The sequence below is a fragment of the Tasmannia lanceolata genome, unplaced genomic scaffold (genome assembly GCF_043159265.1).
Source record: "Tasmannia lanceolata isolate RefF3 unplaced genomic scaffold, GAP_Taslan_0.1 ptg000008l, whole genome shotgun sequence".
In the NCBI taxonomy this organism is placed as follows: Eukaryota; Viridiplantae; Streptophyta; class Magnoliopsida; order Canellales; family Winteraceae; genus Tasmannia; species Tasmannia lanceolata.
In genome coordinates this window covers 64,293,292-64,317,490 of record NW_027518685.1, presented here as the reverse complement: position 1 = coordinate 64,317,490, position 24,199 = coordinate 64,293,292, and the positions used below count along the sequence as shown (strand labels likewise).

Sequence of the window (24,199 nt, the reverse complement as noted above, 5' to 3'; positions counted from 1 at the left end):
TCAAAACCCAGAAGTCATGGGTTCCGATCCAAGCCAAAACTCAAAAGACCTTGGAGATTGAAACCCATAAGAGAGACCTAAGTTTCTATAAAAAAAATAAAACCCCAATTCAATAATTTTGTGAGTACTCCCCTTTTCCATTTTTACGTAACTAAAGAACCAAGGCATCTTAATGACATACGAAAATACATGCATCGTTTAAAGTTTATACACCTACTTTAAACAACTAAAATTCTCTTAGTATAATCCTTGAAAAATAAAAATTAACTTTTTAACTACTAAAGACCTAAAGTCCTTTTAGTATAATCCTTGAAAAATAAAAATTCAATTTTAAACTACAAAACCTCTAAGCCTAAACAAAACCTTTGTATCGTGTGGTCCTCCTTGGTTGGCCATGGTCTCACGCATGCATCAGGTTTGTATCATATTGAACCTTCTATTGACTACAATGATTACCTATCAACCAATAGTTCAGACCATGCATCCAAACAACAATGTTATCAACCTAATATTCTGATTCTCAAACAGTACAATAGGTTCCAGTAATAATAACAAGGAAACAAAGCAAAGGGTGAGATGAATTGAATATGAGAAGTTAATTGTTTTTGTTTTCATTATAACATCCATTGTTATAGAAAACTAAATCATTAATTAAACCAGACTTGGCACATTACTTTTGTTTCCCAGAAAGAAATTTCTTTTAAGTGCTCAAATGAGCACTGAAGAAGTACATCCAGTCTTCAAATCACGAGAATAACATAATGCCAAAGATGATTTAACTAAATAATGAACCTCATCTGCCTTAGGCCATTTGATATCGCTAATTTCCAGGGTCAATTCAAAACAACCTCCATGTATATAGTTCCAATCTTGCATACCACCATATATAGGGTACCTGAAAGAAAATTTGCTTGAATCGATTTCAGAGCGTCTATATAAGAAGGGAAATGATATGTGAATTCCCTTTGTCTGATAATGGCACTCCTTTATTTCTTAAATGCTATTGTGATTGGATGTTGATGATTTTTTATGAATTGTTACTGTTTTTAACCACTGATTACCAAGTGAAAATTGAAGAGGAGTGACATTATTAAACCAAGGGAGTGAGGATATCATTTCTCTAAAAGAAGACATCAACATTAATGTTAGCTGAATGCTAGTTTATTTCACAATACCAAGCTGCCCCGTTCGTAATTCCTCCTTGAAATTCTGTGCTCAGAGACATGTTATGATGAGAGCGGCTGTACACACTTGCCATGTACCGAAATGCTTTGTCATCAGGGCATGCATAGTACTCTTTCCTAAAATAGGTCCACATTGCAAATAGAAAATGCAATGAGCATAACAAGCACAAATTCTGAAAAATCAAGAAAGTGGTCCACAAATTCTGAAAAATCAAGAAATTGTCAACACTTTTATTACTTAAGAAATCCAAGTTTAAAAATGGAAGAAATCCAAGTTTAAAATGTATGCTCTGAGCATGCCTAATAACAAAATAATGAATACTTCAAGAATACTTGTAAATTTTTCTCATTACCCAGTAAGAAATCGAAACAGCAACTACTCACATTGGTGAACTTCCCCCAAACTTACATCAACATATATAGAAAACATATGATAAATGTCCATGAAGTAGCACTAAATCAGAGTTGTTTAGGACTAAGATGGGGTTAGTGACTTCGAACTTCAGAACTACAGGAAACTACAAGAGCACATTTTGGAATCAGAAATCACCATATAATGCCAAAGTTTAGAGAATACCCCAGTGCCCTCTATAAGAAAAAAATTAAGGGTTACCTCGAGTTTTGAGAGCCATCCCATGGATAATTTGCAACAAGTGCACCCTGTGAAAAAAATAGAAGCTTAAGGGAACATTTCCATATTATTCAATCATTAAATTACAGAAAATAAAAGAAATTCTATATTGGCAGATTTCATTGAATTTTATCCAAATTTGTTTAAATTCAGCATGCATTAAATTACAGAAAATAAAAGATATTCTATATTGGCAGATTTCATTGAATTTTATCCAAATTTGTTTAAATTCAGCGTGATGAAAATCTATACCTTCAATAAGAATTGGTTCCATTGATTCAAATCATGGTCCGACTAAAAAATAATACAAGTTGAATACAGAAAGCATGAAATTGAAGCATAATTACACAGTGAGGTCTATTTGGTCAAGCAGCAGGTATGTTTAGTTCGCTCAGGTTTGCTGGAAGCATTTTATTGATATGGAATAGAAACATTATAAATATTAACGAAAACCCTAAGACTCAGTTTTTGGAAACATATGAACTCTAGGGTTGAGGAAACCTTTATGTTAGATATCTCAACAGTTTATAAACTTAAAGATCAGGCTTAGTGATATGATTTGGGCTTAGTTGGATCCGTTCATGAGGATGGGATTATCACGGTGTGCGGATGGAGATATCAAGTTTTCTTCTTATAATATTTTTCTCGGATACAATCCAGGGTAATAAGTTGATTGATCTTCGATCCAATTAAGTTTCTTTCAGTAAAAACCAAACGGCCCTGTAACGACAGTCTCCTTCTTGTCAGTGAGAGGCTTAGGCTTTACTCTGTGGTGTTGTTTTGGCAGTCTCTTCCTCATCTTGTGTTAGAGAGTGTAAGCAAGAGCAGAGCCTATGAATCCTTCATGACAGTTAAAGGAGTGTACAAACCCAATTACCCAACCAAACGTAATACTCGAGATTCGTCCCAAACATTAAACTTGATTCCTCAATGTTGAGATATAGGGGTTTACTAGGGTTACTTTATGTTTACAGGGGTATAAGTGTAAACTTCTTTTTTTTTTTCACTTACTAGTAGCATAATTGTAAATGCCATAAATTATACTATATAAGAGAGAGAGAGGGGTCAACCACATCTCTCTAATTCTCTACCATGTTTTCTCCCAACTCTTCTCTCTTCCTCTTTCACTTCTTCCATTGTTTTTCTCTTTCCATTAATCAATCTCACAATATTTACTTGGTATCAAAACAATCAAAAAATGCCCAGACATATTTGGGATACAACATCTAGACTTATTCTCAAGACAAAATTTTATGAGGATCCATCAGTTACGGATGGACATTTCCCACCTTTGATAGGGGGAGAAGTCCCTTTCTAGTTATTATGCTACACTCAAGAGCATGTGGAAGGAGCATGTTAGCCCAAGGGTTCCCATGGGTTCAACTAATTACTTTTACCTTGTTATTTTGATGCTAGCAAACTCAAATTGATTGGTCTTTATGGACTAATGTGTTGCCTTAGAGTGTTGTGCCTTAGACAGTAACTTCACATATCATATCGCTATTAGGACATTAGCACAATACAACACAACACATGGCTTGAGGATCAACATGCACAAAGGAACTAAGTGAGCTTGCACACATTGGAGGCATCATCCTTGGCAGATGTCCAAGCATAGAGCTCAAGTTGAGGATCCCACAAGCAAGCCTAGCATATGCCAAGAGGAGCTTGAAGTTGCACAAAGTGTTGGTGACCTTCTCATGTCTCAAAGTGAAGAATCCATTCAAGAGGGAGAGTCACATGGACCAAGCATTCAAAGGAGTTCACCTACAAGCTCGAGAGCATAAAGAAGATATTTGAAGCCAAGACAATCAAGGAAGTTCAAGCACCTTACATTTTCTATATTGTATTGGAGATCTCATTCATGTGGTTTTGCATTTCAAAGTATTTTCAAACCTTTTTCAAAACCACCCTTGAGACCTATTTCAATTTCGGAAAATCATTTTCAAAGGTCTTAAACATTGTTAAAACAAAAGGCCATAGCCCAAGAACCAAAGCCCAAGTGCTAAGTTAAGAAATGACATCAAATTAGCACTTGCATTATGGACCATAGACCTTAATTCTACTTTAATGGGTTCAAAACATTTTCAAATATTTTTAACAGATAGATCTCATCGTTTCCATTCAAATCGAGTATAAGAGTGTCAAAATCCGACAAGAAACGAGTGAGATATGAATTTTACAAAACGGGCAAAAAAAACTGTTTTTTGCAGGCCCGGTCTACCGCCCCAGTCCCGGTTGACAACCCCACTAAAAAATCCATTGTTTAGAATTCCAGCAGCCCTACGGCGGTCGACCGAACCCCCGTGAGCTACCGCCCCTGCGCGAAAAACTAGCTGTTGGGGCATAACGGCTTGTTGTTTTTTTGACCCGTTTTTTATCTTTTCTTGCCCAAATTACCCCCAAACATTCATGAATCATTGTGGGCTATAAATATGTGTTTTCTCATGGATTCAAACACTTTTTGACTTAATGAAAACCTCATTTGAGCTTAAACTTTCACACCCATTTAATTTCTTCAAATGGTTGAATTTGCATTATCTATTTGAAGACATCTCTCCGCGCGAGGATCTAATTTGTCCGGGCCAGGTGAGAGGTTGTGAACAAAATAGACACAACCAAAGACTCTGGGTGTGAGGGGAAAGGGGTCTCCCTGAGGATGTAATAGCGAAAAAGGGGAAGAACCACCTAGAACAAAAGATGAAAGACGATTAGCCATAAAACATGATGTAAGGATGGCATCGCTCCAGCAGGGTTTCGGAACCCTCATCTGAAAGAGAAGAGTACGTGCGATATCAAGAAGGTACCGGAGATTCCTCTTTGGTACACCATTTTGCTGAGAGGTGTAGACTGATGAACAATGCCATGGGTGGATAAAAAATCCTGAAAGTCGGCAGAGAAGTACTCCCTAGCATTATCAGTGGATAGACATTTAACAATACAATTATTTTGGTTAGTGACCTCAGCGTGGAAGGTGCGAAAAGCATGAAAGACCTCAGAATGGTCTTTAAGTAAAAATAACCAAGTCATATAAGAAAATTATCAACAAAAATGATAAAATATCTATATCCAGAAAGTGACATGGCCCACGAGGGACCCTATACATCAGAATGCACTAAATCAAAAGGACGCGAGACTCTTGGAACAACTCTAGAGGGAAAATACAAAGGCAGTGCTTCCCAAGTTCACATGACTCGCAATGAAAAGGCTGGACAAAAGAAGAAACAATTGATGACTGTCCAAGCCTCTCGAGAGATGGATGTCCAAGACGGCAGTGCCACAAATATGAGTCGACGGAGCTATGCAAAATAGGAAACAGGGGATCATAGTCGAGGCGATAGAGTCCATCCACCTCACGACCCGAGCCAATAGTCCTCCCAGTCGAGAGATTCTAAAACACACAGTAAGACTGGAAGAATGAGACCGAGCAGTTAAGATACTTAGTAATCTGGTTGACAGAAATCAAATTGAAAGGAGACTTAGGTACACAGAGTACTGAAGATAAAGTAGAACCAGAATGTGGTGAAAGAGTACCAATACCAGAGATGGGAGTTGGATGGAAAATGCGTAAGACAGGTTGGAGTGGCCCTCCCTGCAGTGGACTCTAGAGAAAATGGGCTTTGGACTTTTGATATGAAATGGAGAAAATGGATTCATTGGTGCATTTCGACTATTCATTTCTCTTTTGATTAAAGAAGGGTTAACTGGTTTACTATCCCTTCATCTAGGAGATTAAGATAAGTAGATCCTCTTTCTCCTCTCCTTTTCAGCTTAGCTGCTAAGACCGTAGGTTTTACCTAAACCTGATTAAAGTATATGTTATTTTCCTTCATGCGGAAATGGGGGTCTTTTATTAGGGGATGCGTCTCTATGAAGTGAGAAAAAGAAAAGGGGCAAGAAAACATAATTAGAGATGCTTTATTATGGTTGAGAGACTGTCCATGCATTTAATTTTGTGGGTCATGGGAGAGTGAGTTGTGGATGGGCAGAGGGCAAATGAGGTTGAAAGATTGTAAGGAAATTAAATATTCACAAAAAGATATGTCATTGGATAATACAAAAGGGTAGAAAATGAGCAGTTCATCCAGTTCCTCGAACTTGTAATAGTAGTTTTATCTTTTAATATTGTAAGCTTCCAGATTTCCAAGTCATATGTATGAAACTACGCTCTAAAACGGAGGATAAACTTTCAAGGTTATCAAATGGCATGAACATTTTATTATGAAAAACACTTTGAAAACGGGATTCCATTTGGAAAATAAAAACGGGATAGACATGACCGTTGATTTGACCTTTTTAAAGGTGTATTTATTGCTATTATGGGGATTTGAACCCCCTTCCTTTGTCTTTTAGTGGACGTGGCTCCATTGATTGATGCCCATTTTTTTTTCCCAAAACGGATTCCCGTTTTCCTAGCAAGTCTCTTTTATTATTATGGTTTACAGCACTAAATAAATATAAAAGAAATCTTACCCCGTGTAAACTAGCGGAAGCCGTGAAATGTCTCCCTGTAAGCCAACTCATAATTGCTTTTGTTTCAGGTTGTCGCAAGTCCACATCATCATTCGTTGGAAAAAACTACATGCAATTCTTGTGTCAGTTGATATTTCCCACCATGATTATTAAAGAAGAAAATGCCACAAAGTAAATATAACAAAAAACGAAATCTTGTGATGGTGGAAACTAATCACTCAATCATCTAACACATCGTAAAAGAGACCGTGCATTTGCTAAATAGGAAAATTTAAGTCATGAATAGATACTGACTTGGTCTGGGAAATCACGATTTAGGTCAATATTGTTTGCATTACCACGTTGTCTAAGAGAAAATCCATCAGGATTCATCGTCGGAAGTATATGAAGGTGGACATTTTTTATGATCAATGTTGCCTGCAAAGATAGAAGCGATTCAAATATATTTCTTCTTGAAGTTGAACAATGCAACAAATGAGGTATATTTTCTCTTAAGAAATAGGTATAGAAAATAGGCTTCATAAAATAAATTTTTAAGGGTTTTATCCAAATATATAGATGGACAATAAAATAAGACAATTACAGTGCAGGATCTCTTGTAATATATAAACCTTTATGTGTACAAGTTAGTTTCTCGATACAAATTAAAATCATGCAAAAAATAAAAATTTACAAAATGACATGAACGTGAAAAATAGACTTTGTATATCACTTTATACAACAGTAAGGGGTGTGGATAAATCATAGAGTAGGTCCTCTTGTAATATATAGATATAAGTGTATAAAAGTTGGTTGTTAGTTGAATTTTCCTTTTATGCCCTTCAGCTTTATGTACACTGCATGGGTGTCTTACAAAAATTGATTTAACTAATATAAAAGAGAAGAGACAAGTTGTGAGGCAGACTTGAACTTCTCCTCCCTCAAATTTGTCAATTATTCATTAAGGCTTTAGATAATCAATAGTCAGAATCTTATCAAGGCAACCTGTCCAACAGAAGGCGCACACGATGAGGTGCCTAAGACACGCACAACCTTCTAGTAGGGGAGAGCACAAACAGCAGAACTGAGTAAAAAATGATATGACTAAGAACTTTTCATGTGACCTCATCCAAACCCTCCTATCGTCTACTTGTCTCTTGATGAATATGGATTCCAGTCTCACCATGAAGAAAACTATGTGTCAATCTCCTGATGGAAGAAATTCCAACAAAACATAACTTTCCACACTAATTTGCCTTCCTAGCGTGCAAAGGAGTCACCAACACTTTCCCCTCTGAAAGAGGCCAAAGGCCAAGGTTTTAAACATCAGTTTCAGTATGCAAGTCGGTCGCCACATAAATGGAAACATACCATTCTCTGTCATAGATTTAGGTAGAAACCCTGTAAAATCACTGAAGTTTATGGAAATGCATGCAAGTGAAGGAAATTTAAAATGTTAGGAAATGCTAGAATAAGAACAAATACACACTTAGAAACCATCACATAAGCAAGACACATATCCATAATGGCTTAACAAGAACAAAGACCTGCTGGCATGCGTTGTCTCGCATGTCCGTAATCTGACCAAATATACATATGGTTCAAATAAAGACAAAATGTAAGAAAATGTCACCCCATTCATTAATTTCATAAATTAAAATAAAATGATGAAAATTTAAAGGATTTCTAACAAAATAAATAAATAAATAAATTTTTTAAATAAAAAAAATTGAGCTAATTAATTGGCACATCGAGCAACAATAACATATTAAAGAAACAGAAACTAGCATTCATATATGATAAGTATTTTTAGAACTATAGTTTTCCCTATTTTAAGAGGATTTTCAAGCAAAAATAAATAAAATAATTAATTTTTGAAATGGACCAAACTTGACTATCAATCGATAGATCAAGCAAGAACTAACATTATAATAAAATTAGAAGCTAACATGCATATATGATAAGTTTTTTTTCTCAAAAGTATAATTTTTCGTAGTTTTGATAATAATAAATCCATGAAAAACAAAAATCCAGGCACTAATTCATGTACAAATGCATCAAATCAACAATTAGATGATGCATTTGCACTATAATTAGAAAAACTAGAAAATATAAAAACATAAAATAAGCACTTAGGAAGCAAAAAAGTGAAAACCCAACTTTCTCTACGCACTTATGATTGAAATCTCGATATGTTGACTAATTTTTAGAACTTACATACTAAAGTGGCAGCATTTCAGTCGACATGGCCAAAACATTATAGAAATCAGACATGTCGACCGAAGGATTTGATTTCAATGGGGATGAAAACATTAGGAACATGGCAACCATGATTAAGAAAAGGTGTCCTTCAGAGGACAGCTAGCACACCAGAGCATGTTATAATCGTTGTTGCATATTGATCTTGTGTTCATATCTCCATGAGAGTTTTTGAACTCATATTCTTACTCAAACCCTATTCATATCCTCCAATCTTCTTAAAAGCCATTTGATAACAACTAGGGTTGCAACTTGGGTCGGGTTTAGAAATCATGGGTCTTGGGTTGGGTAGGGTTTTAGGTTGAAAAAACCCGACCCAATCTTGGGTCAGGTAGGGTTTAAAGAAACCTGAAACCTGACCCGACTCTTACAAGTGTACTAAGATTTTCTTAACATCTCTTGAATAACATGGCAAAATATTTTCTAATATACTGATATAATTTTTTTCAGTTGGGCTGATCATGTTTGTGATGTGAAAAAATAGTTTCCTTCTTAAATTTATGCATTGATGATATAAATTTAGAGGGTAAGGCTGCATACATCTAGCCCTCCCCAGACCCCGCAATGGCTGGAGCCTCGTGCACTGGGCCGCCCTTTTTTTTAGTGTGAAATTTTGTCGTTTTTCTACAATCTTTGAAATTAATCATTATCCTATGCTCAACTCAACTCAACTCAACTCAGCCTTTGTCCCAAACTAGTTGGGGTCGGCTAATCATTATCCTATGCTAAATAATAAAACCCGGCCCGAGATAATTTCTCAGGTAGCGTAGGTAGGGCTGCAAACGAGCCGAGCCGAACTTTGGGGTGTTTGTGCTCGGCTCGCTTTGTTTGAGCGTCGGCTCGTGTTCGTGACGAGCTTTATACTATAGGCTCGTGTTCGGCTCGCCAAAATTCAACAAAGCTCGAGCTCGGCTCGGCTCGTTTAGTAAACAAATGAGCCCGAGCCGAGCTTTTAGTGAGCTTGGTTGGGTTCGGGGATAGCTCGTTTAGTAAACACATCAAAAAAATACCATTAAGTAATATATATATATATATATATAATATATATAGTAATATAACGAACATAATCCGAGCTTTAAAGCTCGGCTCGGCTTTATGAACCGAGCCTAAAAAGTTCACGAGCTTGTCCAAGCCGAACTATACAAAGCTCGAGTTCGGCTCGTTTATTTGACGAGCCTAATTTTTGGGCTCGGGTTCAACTCGTTTAGCAAAAGAACGAGCTTGAGCCGAGCTTTTAATGAGCCGAACCCAAACATGTTAGTGATCCGGCTCAGTTCATTTGCAGCCCTACGGGTAGGGTTCTGAAAAACCCGACCTGCCCGACCCGAGTAGCAACCCTAATACCAACTGCCCATTCAAACCCCTAAACTCAACCCTCTTTCATCTAAACTATCCATTCAAACCCTAAACCCAACCTCTCTTTCATGTGAAATCCTAATCTACATTATATTAAATCAAACTTTCCTCCAACATATTATTAAATCAAACCCTAAGACCTTTGGATGCTCCGGTGAGAAGAGGCGACTCGTGCCAAATTGATGGAGTAAAAAGAGGTAGGGGCAGACCGAAAAGTCGCACTGGAACGGAGAGACTGAGGAAGGAACAAACGACGTCTCCTGAAGGCGCTGAAGAGACGGATGACCAAGACGGCAGTGCTACTGATAGGCGTCAACAAAGCTATGCAAAGCTATAGGAGAACGGCTGCAGTTAAGGCGGTAAAGTCCATCCACCTCACGACCCGATCCAATCGTCTTCCGAGTCGAAAGATCCTGAAACAAACAGTAAGATGGATAAAATGAGATGGAGCACTGAAGATTTTTCGTCAATTGACTGACAGAAAGTAAATTAAATAGAGATTTAGGGACATATAGTACAAATGATAATGAAATATTTGGTGAGGGACATATTGTACCAGTACCAGTGATGGGAGAAGTGGACCCATCAGCAAGGGTAATGGTCTAAGAGCCAGAAGAAAAAGAGCGAAAAGTTGATAGCTGAGATAAGTTACCAGTCATGTGATTGGAGGCTCCTGAGTCAATAATCCAGGACCCGGAGCTAGAGAGTAAGGTAGTGGGTGAACTACCTGGTTGCGCAAATCCGACAGTGGGCTGTGAAGCACTCTGTCTAAACCGCTGCAGCTCCTCATAATCTGCCCTCGAGAAGGTAAAGGACTCATCAACCGAAGTAGAGCCGGGCGTAGGGGTCAAGCTGTCAGATGCACCAGGAGCAGTGAGATGAGCTGATCGAGGTGGGCAAAGCTCAAGATGAAGCGTGTAGCATGTCTCAATCTGGTGGCCATCCTGATGGCAATGAGTACAGTAAGGACGACCACGGCCACCACCAACGCGACCACCTCCACGACCACGTCCACGAGCCCGGGGAAAGGAGCCACCTCCTTTGGGTGGCCTGGAGCCACCAATACCATCAGAAGATATGAGAGCGGAACTATCAGGCGGGAGGCTGGATGGTGCCTCATCAAGGCACTGCTGCGCACGGGAACAGGCCTCCCGTAATGATGGAATAGTGCCAGAGCCAAGAATCTAATGGCGAAGGTAAGTAAACTCAGGGCCCAGGCTCTCAAGATAGTGCACAACCCGAATTTGTTTTCTCTGGCGACGAAGGACATTGATATCAGAACTAAGAGGTAAGAAAATGTCAAGCTGCTGACATAATGAGATAAACTGTCCATAATGAGTCTCGAGGGACATGTCACCACGTCGCAAACGCATCCACTCAGAGTAAGTGGAACAGATACGCCTGAGGTTCTCAACCCCAGAGTAGGTGACAGCTGTGTGATCACAGATCTCCTTTGCAGTAGGAAGGAGAATCATGGTGGATGAAATGGCAGGGGTCATGCTCTGCCAGAGTAGACTACGAATCAAGGCATCTTCCATCTCCCATCGAGAATAGGAAGGGTCCTTGAGAGATGGGGGATCATCCCGAAGAAAGCTAACTTTGCCTCGACCTAGAAGGTATGTCTCAACAGCAACTTTCCATGGTAATTAGTTGGTTCCATCAAACTTTACAATATTCAACTGTGGATAAGATCCATCCACAAGTGCATAGCTAGGAGAAGGTGAGGAAGACGGAGCAGAAGGAGGTGGGGTGGCATGAATTTCAGTAGTCATGCCGAGAGAGGGATCCACAATGACAGGAGGATCCATAAGAATGAGAAGAAGATGAACCCACAAGCAACGGCAAGATGAATATAAGAGATGAAAGGAACCAACTACTCAAGAAAAGAACGAATGGCGCGGCCTCACGAGAGAAGGACACAGGATAGTAGGGGCCATGGAGAAGATGGAGTGAGGCGGGGGGGCCGGAGGGATGGGGCAAGGGTGCTGGATGGGGCGCCGAGGGGGGGGGGGGGGGGGGGTTGGGGCGGGGGGCAGAGGAGGTGCAGGAGAAGGTGGGGAGAGGGTGCTGGATGGGATGAGAGGATGGTGGGGCGTGAGGGAGAAGGGAGGGGGGGGGGACGCTGGTTAGGGTTAGGGTTAGATGATGGAGATAATGGAGGGTTAGGGTTAGGGTTGTGGGACGGAGAAGATGGAGGCCAAGAGGAATCCCTAGGGATCAGAAAACCCTAAGGGTCTGATACCATGTTGGAGATTTTGGAGAAGAGAAAAAGCGATTTGGAGAAGAAACTCCCCCTCACTAATGTATTTATTTAAAGAGAGATAAGTACAATGACAACTATGCCCTCAGGCTTATTACATATATCCAACAGATTAAAAGTAAAATGTGATGTTTGGATTATGTATAAATATTTATATGAATTACATGTGAAATTTGGTCTGTACTGAATTATTACACAAGCAGAAAAACGCATGCCATTAGGTGTTCGATGTTGTTAAACCATTATGGGTAGTTTTTTGCTAATGTGATAGTTTTTAGTGTATTTGTGCTTATTCAAGCGCTTACCTGAAGTTTCATCTTAAATGTCCATAATTATGTTTCCATATGTTCCATGATTTTATAGGATTTCCACATAAATTTCCATCCGAAACAGACATGTTTCCATTTCTGTCATGAATGAAACACATAGCGATGCTGAAACCTAAAACCTTGGTAACAAATATAATGCATGTAATAAAATATATATATATATATATATATATATATATATATATCATTTGACATTATCAATTGTTTGAATAGACAAGTAGCTAAAGAGGAATTGATAAGTCAGTTACTTGACACAATATTCTCCACATGCCAAATACAGCATATGAAACATCCAAATCAGATAGGAAAAATATTTGGAGGGACATACTTTCCCAGATATATCCATTGATAATAGACATTCAAAATCAAAAAATCTACAACCATTTCCATTGATTATAGACATTCAAAATAAAAAAAATCTACAACCGATTCTCCAAATATAAGATAACAGAGCAAAGAAGAGCAAAGTAGCAGGCGAAAACCATGAAGCTGAAACCAAAAACATTGGCAATAAATTTAAACTTTGGATCACTACAAAAAATGTGGGACCCATATGATTGGGCACTCGAGCGTACCATAAGCTTGGTACACTTGAGCGTACAATCCTTTTCCTCTCTCTCTCTCTCTCTCTCTCTCTCTCTATATATATATATATATATATATATATATATATATATATATCATTTGAATATCTTATCAATTACTTGAATAGACGAGTAGCTAAAGTGGAATTGATAAGTCAGATTCACGACACAATCTTCTCCACCTGCCAAATACTCACTCAGATAGGAGAAATATCTGGACATTCTTCCCTAGATATATCCATTGAATATAGACATTCAAACCCAAAAAAATCTACAACAGTTTCTCCAAACATGAGATCACAGAGCAAACAAGAACAAAGTAGCAGGCGGAAACCATGTGTACTGAAAAAACAGAAGAGGCAAAATACCAAAGGATCCTTCATATAGTTATCACATAACCAATTTGCAAGGAGTATGAGTAGCTCACGGCCAACAGGTTCATCTCCATGCACATTTCCAAGGAACTGCACCAATGTCCAGCAAATGATCTTTTATTCAGCTAAGTTAACAGGATAATTTCCATAAGGACAAAAGTAACAAAATTATCATTTATAAATAACTATATAACAGGCTTCCTTTCCTTTCCTTTCCTTTATACCATTGCATATTAACCGATTTGCAACAGCAGGGTGTACTTCATACAAATCCCTATCTTAAAGGAAATGTTTGAAGAAGGTTGGTAGGTGATCCTTACAAAAAGGAATAATTCCACAAAGATCTCACCACAAGTTAAAGGCAAAGAAGATTGGCATGCAAAATTCTAACGGAGGTGGGAGCAAATGCATATTATCTGAAGCTACCCAACAACCTTAATATCAGTCCTATTTTCATGGTTCCGGTCTATATGACATTCCGAGCAGGAAGTTGAATATGTAGGTGTTAATTGTGAAATTTATATTTGACCAAATTTAAAAGAAGCTGGAGGAAAAATCCCTCGATATTGTAGATGTGCAACAAAGAGGCAAAAATAAGTTCTTAGTGACATTAGAAGGAAAGATGCATGGGATCAGTACATGGGTTACCGAAAAGGAACTTAGATAATTGAATGAATGATTCTAGAGTTAATGTCATTGCCAACCTAAGTAATCAATTTCATTTCGTTTCGGCCGAAACGTTTCGTTGCGGTCAGAAAAACGGAACAGAAACATGTTATGTTCCGTTTCAGCCAGAATTTCGTTCCGTTTCGGCCGAAACGTTTCGTTGCAGTCAGAAAGACGGAATAGAAACATCTTATGTTCCGTTTCAGCCAGAATTTTGTTCCGTTGTTTTGTCCTGTTTCGTCCAATGTTGTTCTGTTTCATTTGCTTTGTTTCGTTTCGGCCTTGTTTTGGTCAAACCATTCATTTTTTGAAAAAAATTACAGTTTCACCCCTTAACGATTCTTTTTTGTTTTTCCCTTATTTTTAGCCTTTTTGACCATTTTATAGCCGTTTGGAGGGTATCTTCCATCATTTTTCCTCCCCAAGCATGAAAAACTCTATATAAACCCACATATACTCTATATAAACCTTATTAATTTTCTTTCTTTTATTGATGTATCATAATAAATATAATGTTTAAGCAATAAAATATGTTCTTTTTTCTTAAATTTGGTTCATATAATAGTTTCTTATATTTGTCTAACAATTTTCCGTTTTTTTTTTTTTTAAATTAACTATTTAAAAAAAATTGTTCCATTGTAGCGTCTTTTCCAAAACAAAACGTCGAAATGGCCGAAACACCAAACGAACCGGGAACGAAACATAATCGATAACTAGGTTGCCAAATAGTTCGAGCTAAGTTCTCTCAGACCAGGGGAATTCATGCAGCCCAAGACAGATCACAGAACCAACATATATATATTGAAGAAAAATTAGGAGAAAAAACAAATAAAATAGTCTAGAATAGATCGTACTAAAGATGTCATGCTAAGGTAACAGTGAGCCCATTTGGGATTTGGTTGAGGCATAAATTCCACCATTCTGATCGGTCTCTTTTTTTTATGGTTTCTGGTGAATTTTAGATTAATTTACAACGTCCTTTTAGTATGTTTCAAGCGGGCCCTATCCAAGCAATTCCTATATTGGGTTTTAGGCTTAGTAATTCATAGTTTGAGTTGAATTCTCTTTAAGATTTCAAATGAGTTTTTGTATAACACAAGAATAATCTTCATGATGGACTAGATTAAAATTAATTTGGGAGTGTTTTGAGGTCCATATATATTGTTTCTCCATCGGAATTTTCATTCCATTTTCTCACTCGCTTATGACAAATATTTTGTGCTGATGGTTATATTCTCTAGTGTTTTGTGGCAAATTTATGCTTGAAAAACTGTCAAAGGCGGAGAGCTGAGCCAAAAGTTTAAAGGAGATGGATGCAAACATATCATATCGTAGATGCATAGCGATAGTGAACAGTCATGCTAGGAAGCATTATTGAGACAAACTTTTTGAGATCACATCCACCTAGGCATTATCATTTTGAGAAAGCAGTCATTATAACATAGCCCAACAATAAAATAATGGTAATAGAGCTATCAGAAGATCCTTTACCTTGAATGCGGGCTCAGCTTCTTCGTGCCCCGGCTTGTCAGAAATTTCTATCACCCACTACAATAAACAAATGAAAAATCCCTTCATTAAAAAATAAGTATAAAATGTTTACGTTTCATGACATTTTAAAAACTAATTGGAGCATAGACAATAGATTCAGGTAGGTGATAGCAATTACCAGTGGAACTTCTTTCACGCTCTTGCCAATACTAATTATTGATTTCAATAATCCCTCAAAGAGAGAAACAAAGCATAAGTCAGCACAGACACTAATTCAAGCCAAAAACAAAGAAAAATAAGCCCTATTTGCAAGCCTGTCAACATAGAAGGGGTTTTCTTGTGCATAATTTAAAAGGACAACATTTTTAGGTGTTTCCAAATATGCAAATGTATCTACCACATTATCACTTGGAAGTAACAAATAGTGTATAAGCATTTCAGTGGTCCACTCTGCAGCATTGTCCCTCTACAGTATTCCCACAGAAAATTTAGCCCTTGTTCGTATAGGATTATGACAACTGATTGTCAGTGAAATACCCCAAATACCCTTCATGTAAATTTAATAACGGTGAAGGGCATTTTTTTCATTTAGAATAAACTAAGCTTATAAATACTCATATCTCAGCCTTTTCTCCAGAAGAAACCCCAAACGAAGAAGAAAGGCTGCTGAAGAGCTCGTTGGACGCTAGAAAAGCTAATCAGATGTAAGAATTTGATTAAAAAATTTGTTGTTTTCATGGATGCCTTGACATGTATGTAGGGCTTAGATGTAAATTTCGTTTCGTCCGAAATGGACGAAACGTTTCGGTTTCGTTCCGAAAACGGAACGAAATCCCGGAAGTTTTGTTTCGGTGGAAATTTCAGTAAGGTCATTCCGGACGAAATTTTCTGAAATTCGGAATTTTGATTTCAACCGAAATCGTCAGTAACGGCTAGTTTTGACTTTTGAACTCCAAACTTTACGGAAATGCCCCTGTAACGGCTATTTTTCTATTTTTACCGTTTTAGCCCCAAAATGTGACTGTTTATAACTGTTGGGAAGGGTATTTTAGTCATTTAATACTTACACAAGCCATAAAAACACTCTATAAATAGCCCTTGCCCCACCAACTTCTCCTCCACCTTCACATAAGTGATTCATTCCTTCTCTTTACTACTTTCACTTGCACTGTTCTACTAAGTCTTCTACACTCTTCTTCAACTTCTATAATCTTTAATCCAAGTCCATTTTGGAGCAAAGGGAAGGCTTACCTTCAACTTACAACTAGAGTAAAGACTCAAGACCACACTACAAATTTCCAAAGGCTTCAAACTTCAAGTGAAGGCTACTGCTCTCTTCAACTCAAGTTCAAGGGCTTCGATTCTCCTCTAAAGGCTTCAAGTCCAGGAAAGTTAAAGCTTTATTTGTTTCCATTTCCTTTCTTTCATTTCAATTTCATTTCTTACTTGATTTGTCCCCTTCTACTTCATTTTATTTGTTCCCATCTCCTTTCTTCTACTTTATTTGTCCCCTTCTACTTCATTTCAAAATGAGTGGGTCGGGACCTTCTAGAGGAGCATCCTCTATTGTTTCAGCACCCGCTAGATCGGATTACCCGGCATGGGCTTACGACACATTGGTGCCGGGTCAAAAAAACAAAGTAACTTGCATATTTTTGGCAAAGTCATATCGGGTGGAGGTATAACTCGCTTGAAAGAACATTTAGCAGTTGTTCCTGGTGAGGTAGCAGCATGCAGTGGTGTAAATGGATATTCGGAAATTCGATTACCGTCCGCATCCGAATCCGTTTAAAGCGAATATTATCCGAATCCGTTTCAAGCGGATATTATCCGAATCCGTTTATGAGATATCCGGCTCTTAGCGGATGCGAATCTGGTAAATGGTATATCCGATCCGTTTAACATCCGAATCCGAGAAGTAAATCCTTTTTATTTATTATTAATAATATCATTAATATTTATTTTTAGTAATGACACACTATCTTTTGTTTCTAAAAGAAAAGTGAATTTTCTTTTTAGAAAAAAAAACAAAAACAAAAATGACCCAAACCCATTCCATCATATATAAAAAGAAAAGGAAAAACCCAAAAACCACTATCAACACTATCATCCATCCCCACCGCCTCCCTCTCTCTCTCTGCCTTTGTTTTAAAAGGAAGAAGAGGATCTCATATATTTTAGGGTTTGAGAGTTAATTTTGTGAAGAGAATGTAGAGGTCTAGTTTTAGGGTTTGAAAAATTCATTCGAGTAAGAAGGAGAAAAAAGATAAAGTGCCGCAATAAAATGTTCGAATTTACCGAATAAACGGATACGGATAATATTTGAATTCGAACAATATCCGGCAGATACGAATTCGGTAATAGATATTAAATATCCGTCGAATCCGAATCCGAATCCGAATTCAGATAGTGTATACTGTAATCGAATTCAGATATAGCCATATCCGCTCCGAATTCGATCCGTTTACACCCCTAGCAGCATGCAAAATAGTGTCTGAAGATGTAAAATACCGAATGAAGCAACTCTTAGATTCAAAGAGAAAAGAAAGGCATATCCAGAGCAGAGGTTGGAGGTTTTTATGGCACACCAGACGAAGAAGAGGAAGAAGAGCAGGATGATGAAGAAGACATTGGCAGTAGACCATTCCCTCGGCGAAAGGGTAAGGAAGTTCTTGAAGACCCGAGTGGTACAAAAAGGAAGAAGAAGGGAATCACAGGAGGGATCAGAAATTTCTATGCACCACGAACAACCCCGAGAGCCCAGCCAAGCATTAAAAGTGCTTTGGCTACCAAAGAAACAGTGGATAGGGCAGACATGGCGGTTGGCATGCTTTGCTATGATGCCAATCTCCCTTTCAATGTTGCCAATTCACCTTTCTGGCTAGGGGTGTAAACGAGCCGAGCCGAGCCGAGCTTGGCCAGGCTCGGCTCGGCTCGGCTCGGTCAGGCTCGGCCAGGCTCGCGAGCCTTATCGAGCTCGAATTATATTAATTTTACACCCCTCATCTTCCCTGGACAGCCCTATCTAGTGTTTTTTTACTACTCTTTTTACACTAGGGGGTGGTCCAAGTAACAAATGGGGTTCCAAAAAAGAAGTGACATATTTTGCCTCCCCCTTTCACTCCCTAGACAACCCTTTTAGTGTATATATTAATATATAATATATATATTTAAATATATTAAATTCTTAACGAGCCTTAACGAGCCGAGCCGAGCCTGGCCTAACTCGGGCTCGGCTCGTTAAGGATTCGAGCCGAGCTCGAGCGAGCTTCCGAGCCCGAGCCAAAATTGACACCCTTATTTCTGGCAACCTATGTTTGATGTTGTGAATGCCGTCGATTCGGGTTATAAGGCACCTGCTTATCATGCTTTAAGGGGTTCCATTTTGAAAAATACAGTGGATGAAGTAAACAACTACTTGGAGGAGATAAAGATGTCGTGGAGATACACTGGTTGTAGGATGGATGGACAAACACCAAATAATGTTCCCTAATCAACTTTTTGGTGTACTTCCCTAAAGGAGTCATATTCCTAAAATTCGTTGATGAATCTGGCATAGTGAAGAATGCCGATGAATTATTGAATATCTTTGATAAGATTGTCACAGAAGTTAATACGGAATATGTGGTGCAATTTGTAACTGACAGTGAGCCAAGTTATAAAGCTGCTGGGAAAATATTAGAAGCCAAATATGGTACATTCTTCTGGACTCCGTGTGCAGCCCATCGCTTAGATCTCATCTTGGAGCATCTGAGCAAACCGAGTGTATTTCCTCACATAACAAGCACAATTGAGAGGGCTCAAATGATTACAAAGTTCATCTACAATCACGGAGGCCTCTTGAATTTGATGAGGAAGAAGTTCACAGGTGGGAGGGAGTTGTGTCGTCCTGCTTGGACCAGATTTGCTACAAATTTCATAAGCATACAAAGTCTGGTGTTGAATCAGAAAGCACTTCAACAAATGTTCGTATCTGACGAGTATGGTACTAGTAGGTTTGTCTAACACCCACTGAGTGAAGAGATAGTTAGTACTGTGTTGGACAAATCTTTTTGGGACCAGTGCAAGTACATTCTAAACGTTAGCGAGCCTTTAGTGAGAGTGCTACGTTTGGTAGATCGGCAAGACAAACCGGCAATGGGTTACCTATATGAGGCTATGGATAGGGCCAAAGAGAACATCAAGGAGAGGTTGAAGAAAAAATTAGATGATATGCCCATCTGGAGGATTATCGACCAAAGATGGGATAGACAACTCCACAGTCCCCTCCATACAGCAGGATACATTCTTAACCCTGCTCTCTTTTTCACTCCTACATTCTCTTAGCACAGTGAAGTCACCAAAGGCTTGCTGGCATGCATCACTCGACTGGTACCTGATGAAACTACACAAGATCTCATCAGCAATCAAATCGAGAGTTATCGAGAGGCTACTGGTATGTTTGGAATGAAGCTTGCAATCCGCAACCGATCGAAGGTGGGACCAGGTATATTTGATTTGTTTGTTTAATTAAGTTTACTTCATTTTAACTTTCAGTTTCTCAGCAAATAAATGCTTTACTATTTGTTACTTTACAGTCGCATGGTGGAATCAATTCGGAGGTAACGTGGAGGAATTACAGAGCTTTGCCATCAGAATCCTCAGTCAGACCTGTAGTGCGACTGGATGTGAAAGGAACTAGAGTACCTTTGAACACATCCACTCTGTAAAGAGAAACAGGTTGGAGTACCAGAGATTGAATGACTTGGTGTTTGTCCACTACAACCTCAAGTTTCGGCAAAGGTATACAACTTAATATAATGTTTTCAACTCTCACCTCATCACTTTAAGCTTTAAGTTTAAACTTTGACATTAAACTTAATATTTTTCTTTTCAGGGACTTGTTGAGGAAATCTTCTACCACTAGTGACCCTTTGAGTATAGATCATCTAGATGTCATGATGGATTGGGTTGCGGAAGAAGAAGATGTTAGTTTCACACCGGAAGACATTGGTTGGGAAAATCTTGAAGCACCTCCTATTATGGTTGGGGCCAGGGACGACGACGACATGCCTCTTGAAGAAGATATCCCTACTAGTGGTCCAGGTGGTGATGGCGGCGGCGACCACGACGAAGAAGAAGACATTGAGTATGATCATCCGGGTTTGGACTATTTATTAGTTTTTTATCTTGTCCTATCAATTTCTGATTTTTTTGGATTTTTCTCTTCTTTTTTTTTTTTGCGTGAACGAAAATTTTCGAACGAAATTCACCGAAATGAACGAAATCCCACCGAAATTTCGTTTCAGCAGCCAAAACGAAATAGTCATCGAAACAAAATTTACAACTAAGATGCAGGGTAAGATTGGTTTTCTTTGAAAAGTGATAGAAATTTCCTAATGTCTTCGCTGCCCGGCGAGTTTTCTACGACCAAGCTAGACCCGTCAGAATTCTCTCGTCACAAGGTTCCAACGAGTTCGGCCTTGGTCATTTCCATTGGGCGGTTAGGGAGTTATTGAGATTTGGACTCGGTGAAAATCAAAAGAAAATCGTGCACTGGAAAAAGTCTAAAACCGACTAGGATGTACGACCGTCAATCCGGACGGTCAAGCATCACGTGTGCACGTTCAACCGTGGATTGAGATAGTCGATGAACCAGGGGAGTCGTCCGGGGCCTTCGGTCGGCCGTCCGAAGGCTTTGTTTCTTGGCCGGACTTCTTATGATTTTGACCCTTGGGCATGCTTCTTGTATCCATACCTTTATGCATGCAGCTGTTAAGCCAAGTATGTGATCTTTGGGTATTTTGGATGATAGGTGATAAGGTTTCGAATTTTGAGGGACTGCAAATTGCATTCGAGGTAAGTAATATAGCACATCCTTAGTGTTTTATACCCTAAAACCACCCGTGGCAATATATAATTGTGATACCTGTTTTGAGAAAAGTAGTTGTGATTTCAGGAAATTTGGACGATTTTGCCGAGTTTTTCTTCTCTTCATAACCGAGTCTAGCATGCCTTGTCGAAGATTTTTTGTTGTTGTCTAGCATGTCTTGCACTCTTGATTAAGGATTTCGTCCTGTTGCATTGATTTCTATTATTTTGAAGCATTGTCTTTGAAATCTTGCTGTGATATTTATGATATTTCAAAAGTATTTCAGATGCCTGAAATGAGTTCTGTGTGCACTTTATGGGCTATTTATACTTTATGATTCAGCATATATTTGAGATAACTATTATTGTGCCATGTGGGGCATATATTTTGTGATCATGGATAGGAAGCAGCCATGGTGTTAGGATTTTATGTGGTATCTCATGACGCCAAAGGGAAGTGGTATGTTGGCACCCCAGTTTTCCAAGGTGGTATAAATACTTGCCCTTCCCGCCAATGGGAAGTGGTACGTTGACCTTGTCAACTTGTATTCTAAGAAATTGGTTTCGATCCGTGCTGCGGGTGCAATAGAAGTTGATTCCGTGATGTGATCCTCCCGTCTACACACATAAGATTCTGGTTTTTCTTATATGTTTGCAAGTATCTGCTTTGGTTTTACCGGTTTTGATACAATTGAAAGACTTCTGACCATGCATTGTTTAATCGTATGCTTTAGCATTTTTCCTTAGCATGCTTAGATCCAACTAAAGATTTGCTATAATGCTTACTGGCTTTCAAGCTTACTCGTGTTGTTTTCTATTTTTCAGATCCTGAACTTTGACTTTTGATGGGACCCAGGTGAGTGCCCAACTAGTCTAACACTCGAAAGCTTTTAGTTATTTTGGGAATTGTATTTATGTAAGACACGAGTAATTACTGGTTTTAGACAATATGGATGAGTTATGGTGGTTTGGACTTTAAGTTGAGATTGAAACTATAACCCTGATAGTTGTTTATTTATGAAAACTTTAGTTTCTATGATTACTGCTCTAGTGTATTGTGGATGCATTCCTCGAATTGTGTGAATATTTAGTAAGAATGCCTTGCGGGCTTGCGAGGTTCTACCTTGCAGGCACGCAGCGCCTGTCGCGCCTCTGGGTTGGAGAGTGATAGTCAGCCCAAAACCTATTATTAGGCTCAAAATTAAATGTAATTTTGAGCCCAATAACAGGTTTTGGGCTGACAATCGGTTGTCAGAATCAAAAATGAACAGGGCCTTAAAGTTTAACAGACTCTAAAGAAACCACCCCATCTCATAGGTGGAAAATACATAAGAGGCCCTACTTTTTTCTTTAAAAATCACCTGTATATCCTGCAAATGTTACTACATCTTTGACCAATTTCTTTCACGGCTTTCTCGAGCTCAGAATTAGTCATATATCCATGAGTTACCTCCCTTCTGTAATACAATAGACCAAGCAAGATGTTTGTAACTCCTAAAAATTTGACAATGTAAGGAATACTAACAAAAAAAAATGAATCTTATACATACCCTAACTGACGCGAGTTCTCCTCAAACAGATGACGAACGAGAAACCCATTATTATAATCCTCAGAACCTACCAAATATCAAATGCATCTTATATTTAGAAACTTCTGAAGTCGCAGAAATTACCCATTTAAGAAAAAGTTTTCTGAATTACAGGAATTTTCTGGAAAAGTTTGGAAAGGAAAAAAATATTTTTAAAATATCCTACTTATTTACACACTAAAAAGGATAAGTTGAACCAACCATATTCAATTTTTATTCAAAGGGGCATTCAAGTCACGATGAAATCCCTCTAAATTAACCATAATCATATCATTTCCCTCTAAATTGTATGTTCTTACAGTTGAGTTCCAAAGAGACCAAAAAAATTCATCCACCAATCAAATTCTTCTTGACTTTATATTTTCAGTAGAAATTACAAATCGAGTGTAATTGTAAAACTACATAAGCGTAATTAGTGACATATATAGAGATCAAAATGAAATAAAACACGAATTTTAAGAGAAAATGAACCCAACAAGTAAAAACACAAAGAGATCAAGCAGATATACCTGGGAGATTGGAAGAGCTCCGTTCTGATCCTCTTGCGAGTGCGGGAAAAGGAAATGATGAAAAGAATAAGACGAGGAGGACAAATGAGAAACAGAAAGCCTTTTCCATACAGAAAATTTAAAAAGCACAGATCGCTTTCTCTCTTCTTTCTCTCTGTTCCTTTGCTTTTTTCTGTCTTTCATTTCATGGCCATTGTCTTTCGGATCGTGTTTTCGATGATCAAAGTCAAAATCTATATACAATCGGAAACCGGACAGCACCATTAGGAAACTGTAATACGGCATTTAAACTAGAAGCCTTAAAAGTTTCTGATATTACCTACCAGGTTCCGTTTAAAACTTATTAAGTAATCCGGTTTTTAGTGCAAGACAAAAGACTTAAATATCCCTAAGTCGCTTTTTTCGGAACTGTGGGTTATTGTTTTAAATTTCTACCGAAATCAGACTGAAATTTCTGGTTTCGGTGGATAACGAAACTGAAATTGGGTAAACCCGAAAAATTTTGACTGAAATTTTGATTGAAATTTCGTTTGTTTCCCGAAAATTGGGTCCAAAATTTAAGGAAAATCCCAAAAAATCTGAATTTTTAACATTATTTAATACTCTCCCTTTCATGCTTAAATTACCGAAATTTCTATAATTTTGGCCAAATTTTAGGTCGAGAT

General features: G+C 38.2%; 1 protein-coding gene across 2 annotated transcripts in view; it reads right to left on the bottom strand.

Moving 5' to 3' along the window:
• The window catches only part of SOL1 (carboxypeptidase D), a 50,752-nt gene extending 26,957 nt beyond the window's left edge, over nt 1-23,795 (bottom strand). Inside the window, exons 1-11 of one of the 2 annotated variants that reach the window (XM_077389658.1) lie at nt 23,535-23,795; nt 22,987-23,053; nt 22,798-22,893; nt 15,765-15,795; nt 15,587-15,643; nt 13,424-13,519; nt 6,583-6,705; nt 6,289-6,393; nt 1,798-1,844; nt 1,176-1,301; nt 793-895 (exon numbers count right to left, since the gene is read on the bottom strand). In XM_077389658.1, the coding sequence (XP_077245773.1) occupies nt 793-895; nt 1,176-1,301; nt 1,798-1,844; nt 6,289-6,393; nt 6,583-6,705; nt 13,424-13,519; nt 15,587-15,643; nt 15,765-15,795; nt 22,798-22,893; nt 22,987-23,053; nt 23,535-23,643 (960 nt within the window). In that variant the 5' untranslated portion in view covers nt 23,644-23,795. Of the gene's footprint in view, nt 1-792; nt 896-1,175; nt 1,302-1,797; nt 1,845-6,288; nt 6,394-6,582; nt 6,706-13,423; nt 13,520-15,586; nt 15,644-15,764; nt 15,819-21,494; nt 21,579-22,797; nt 22,894-22,986; nt 23,054-23,534 lie in introns of those variants that run through there. The other variant, XM_077389660.1, reaches the window with a different exon arrangement.
• Nucleotides 23,796-24,199: the final 404 nt, after the last annotated feature.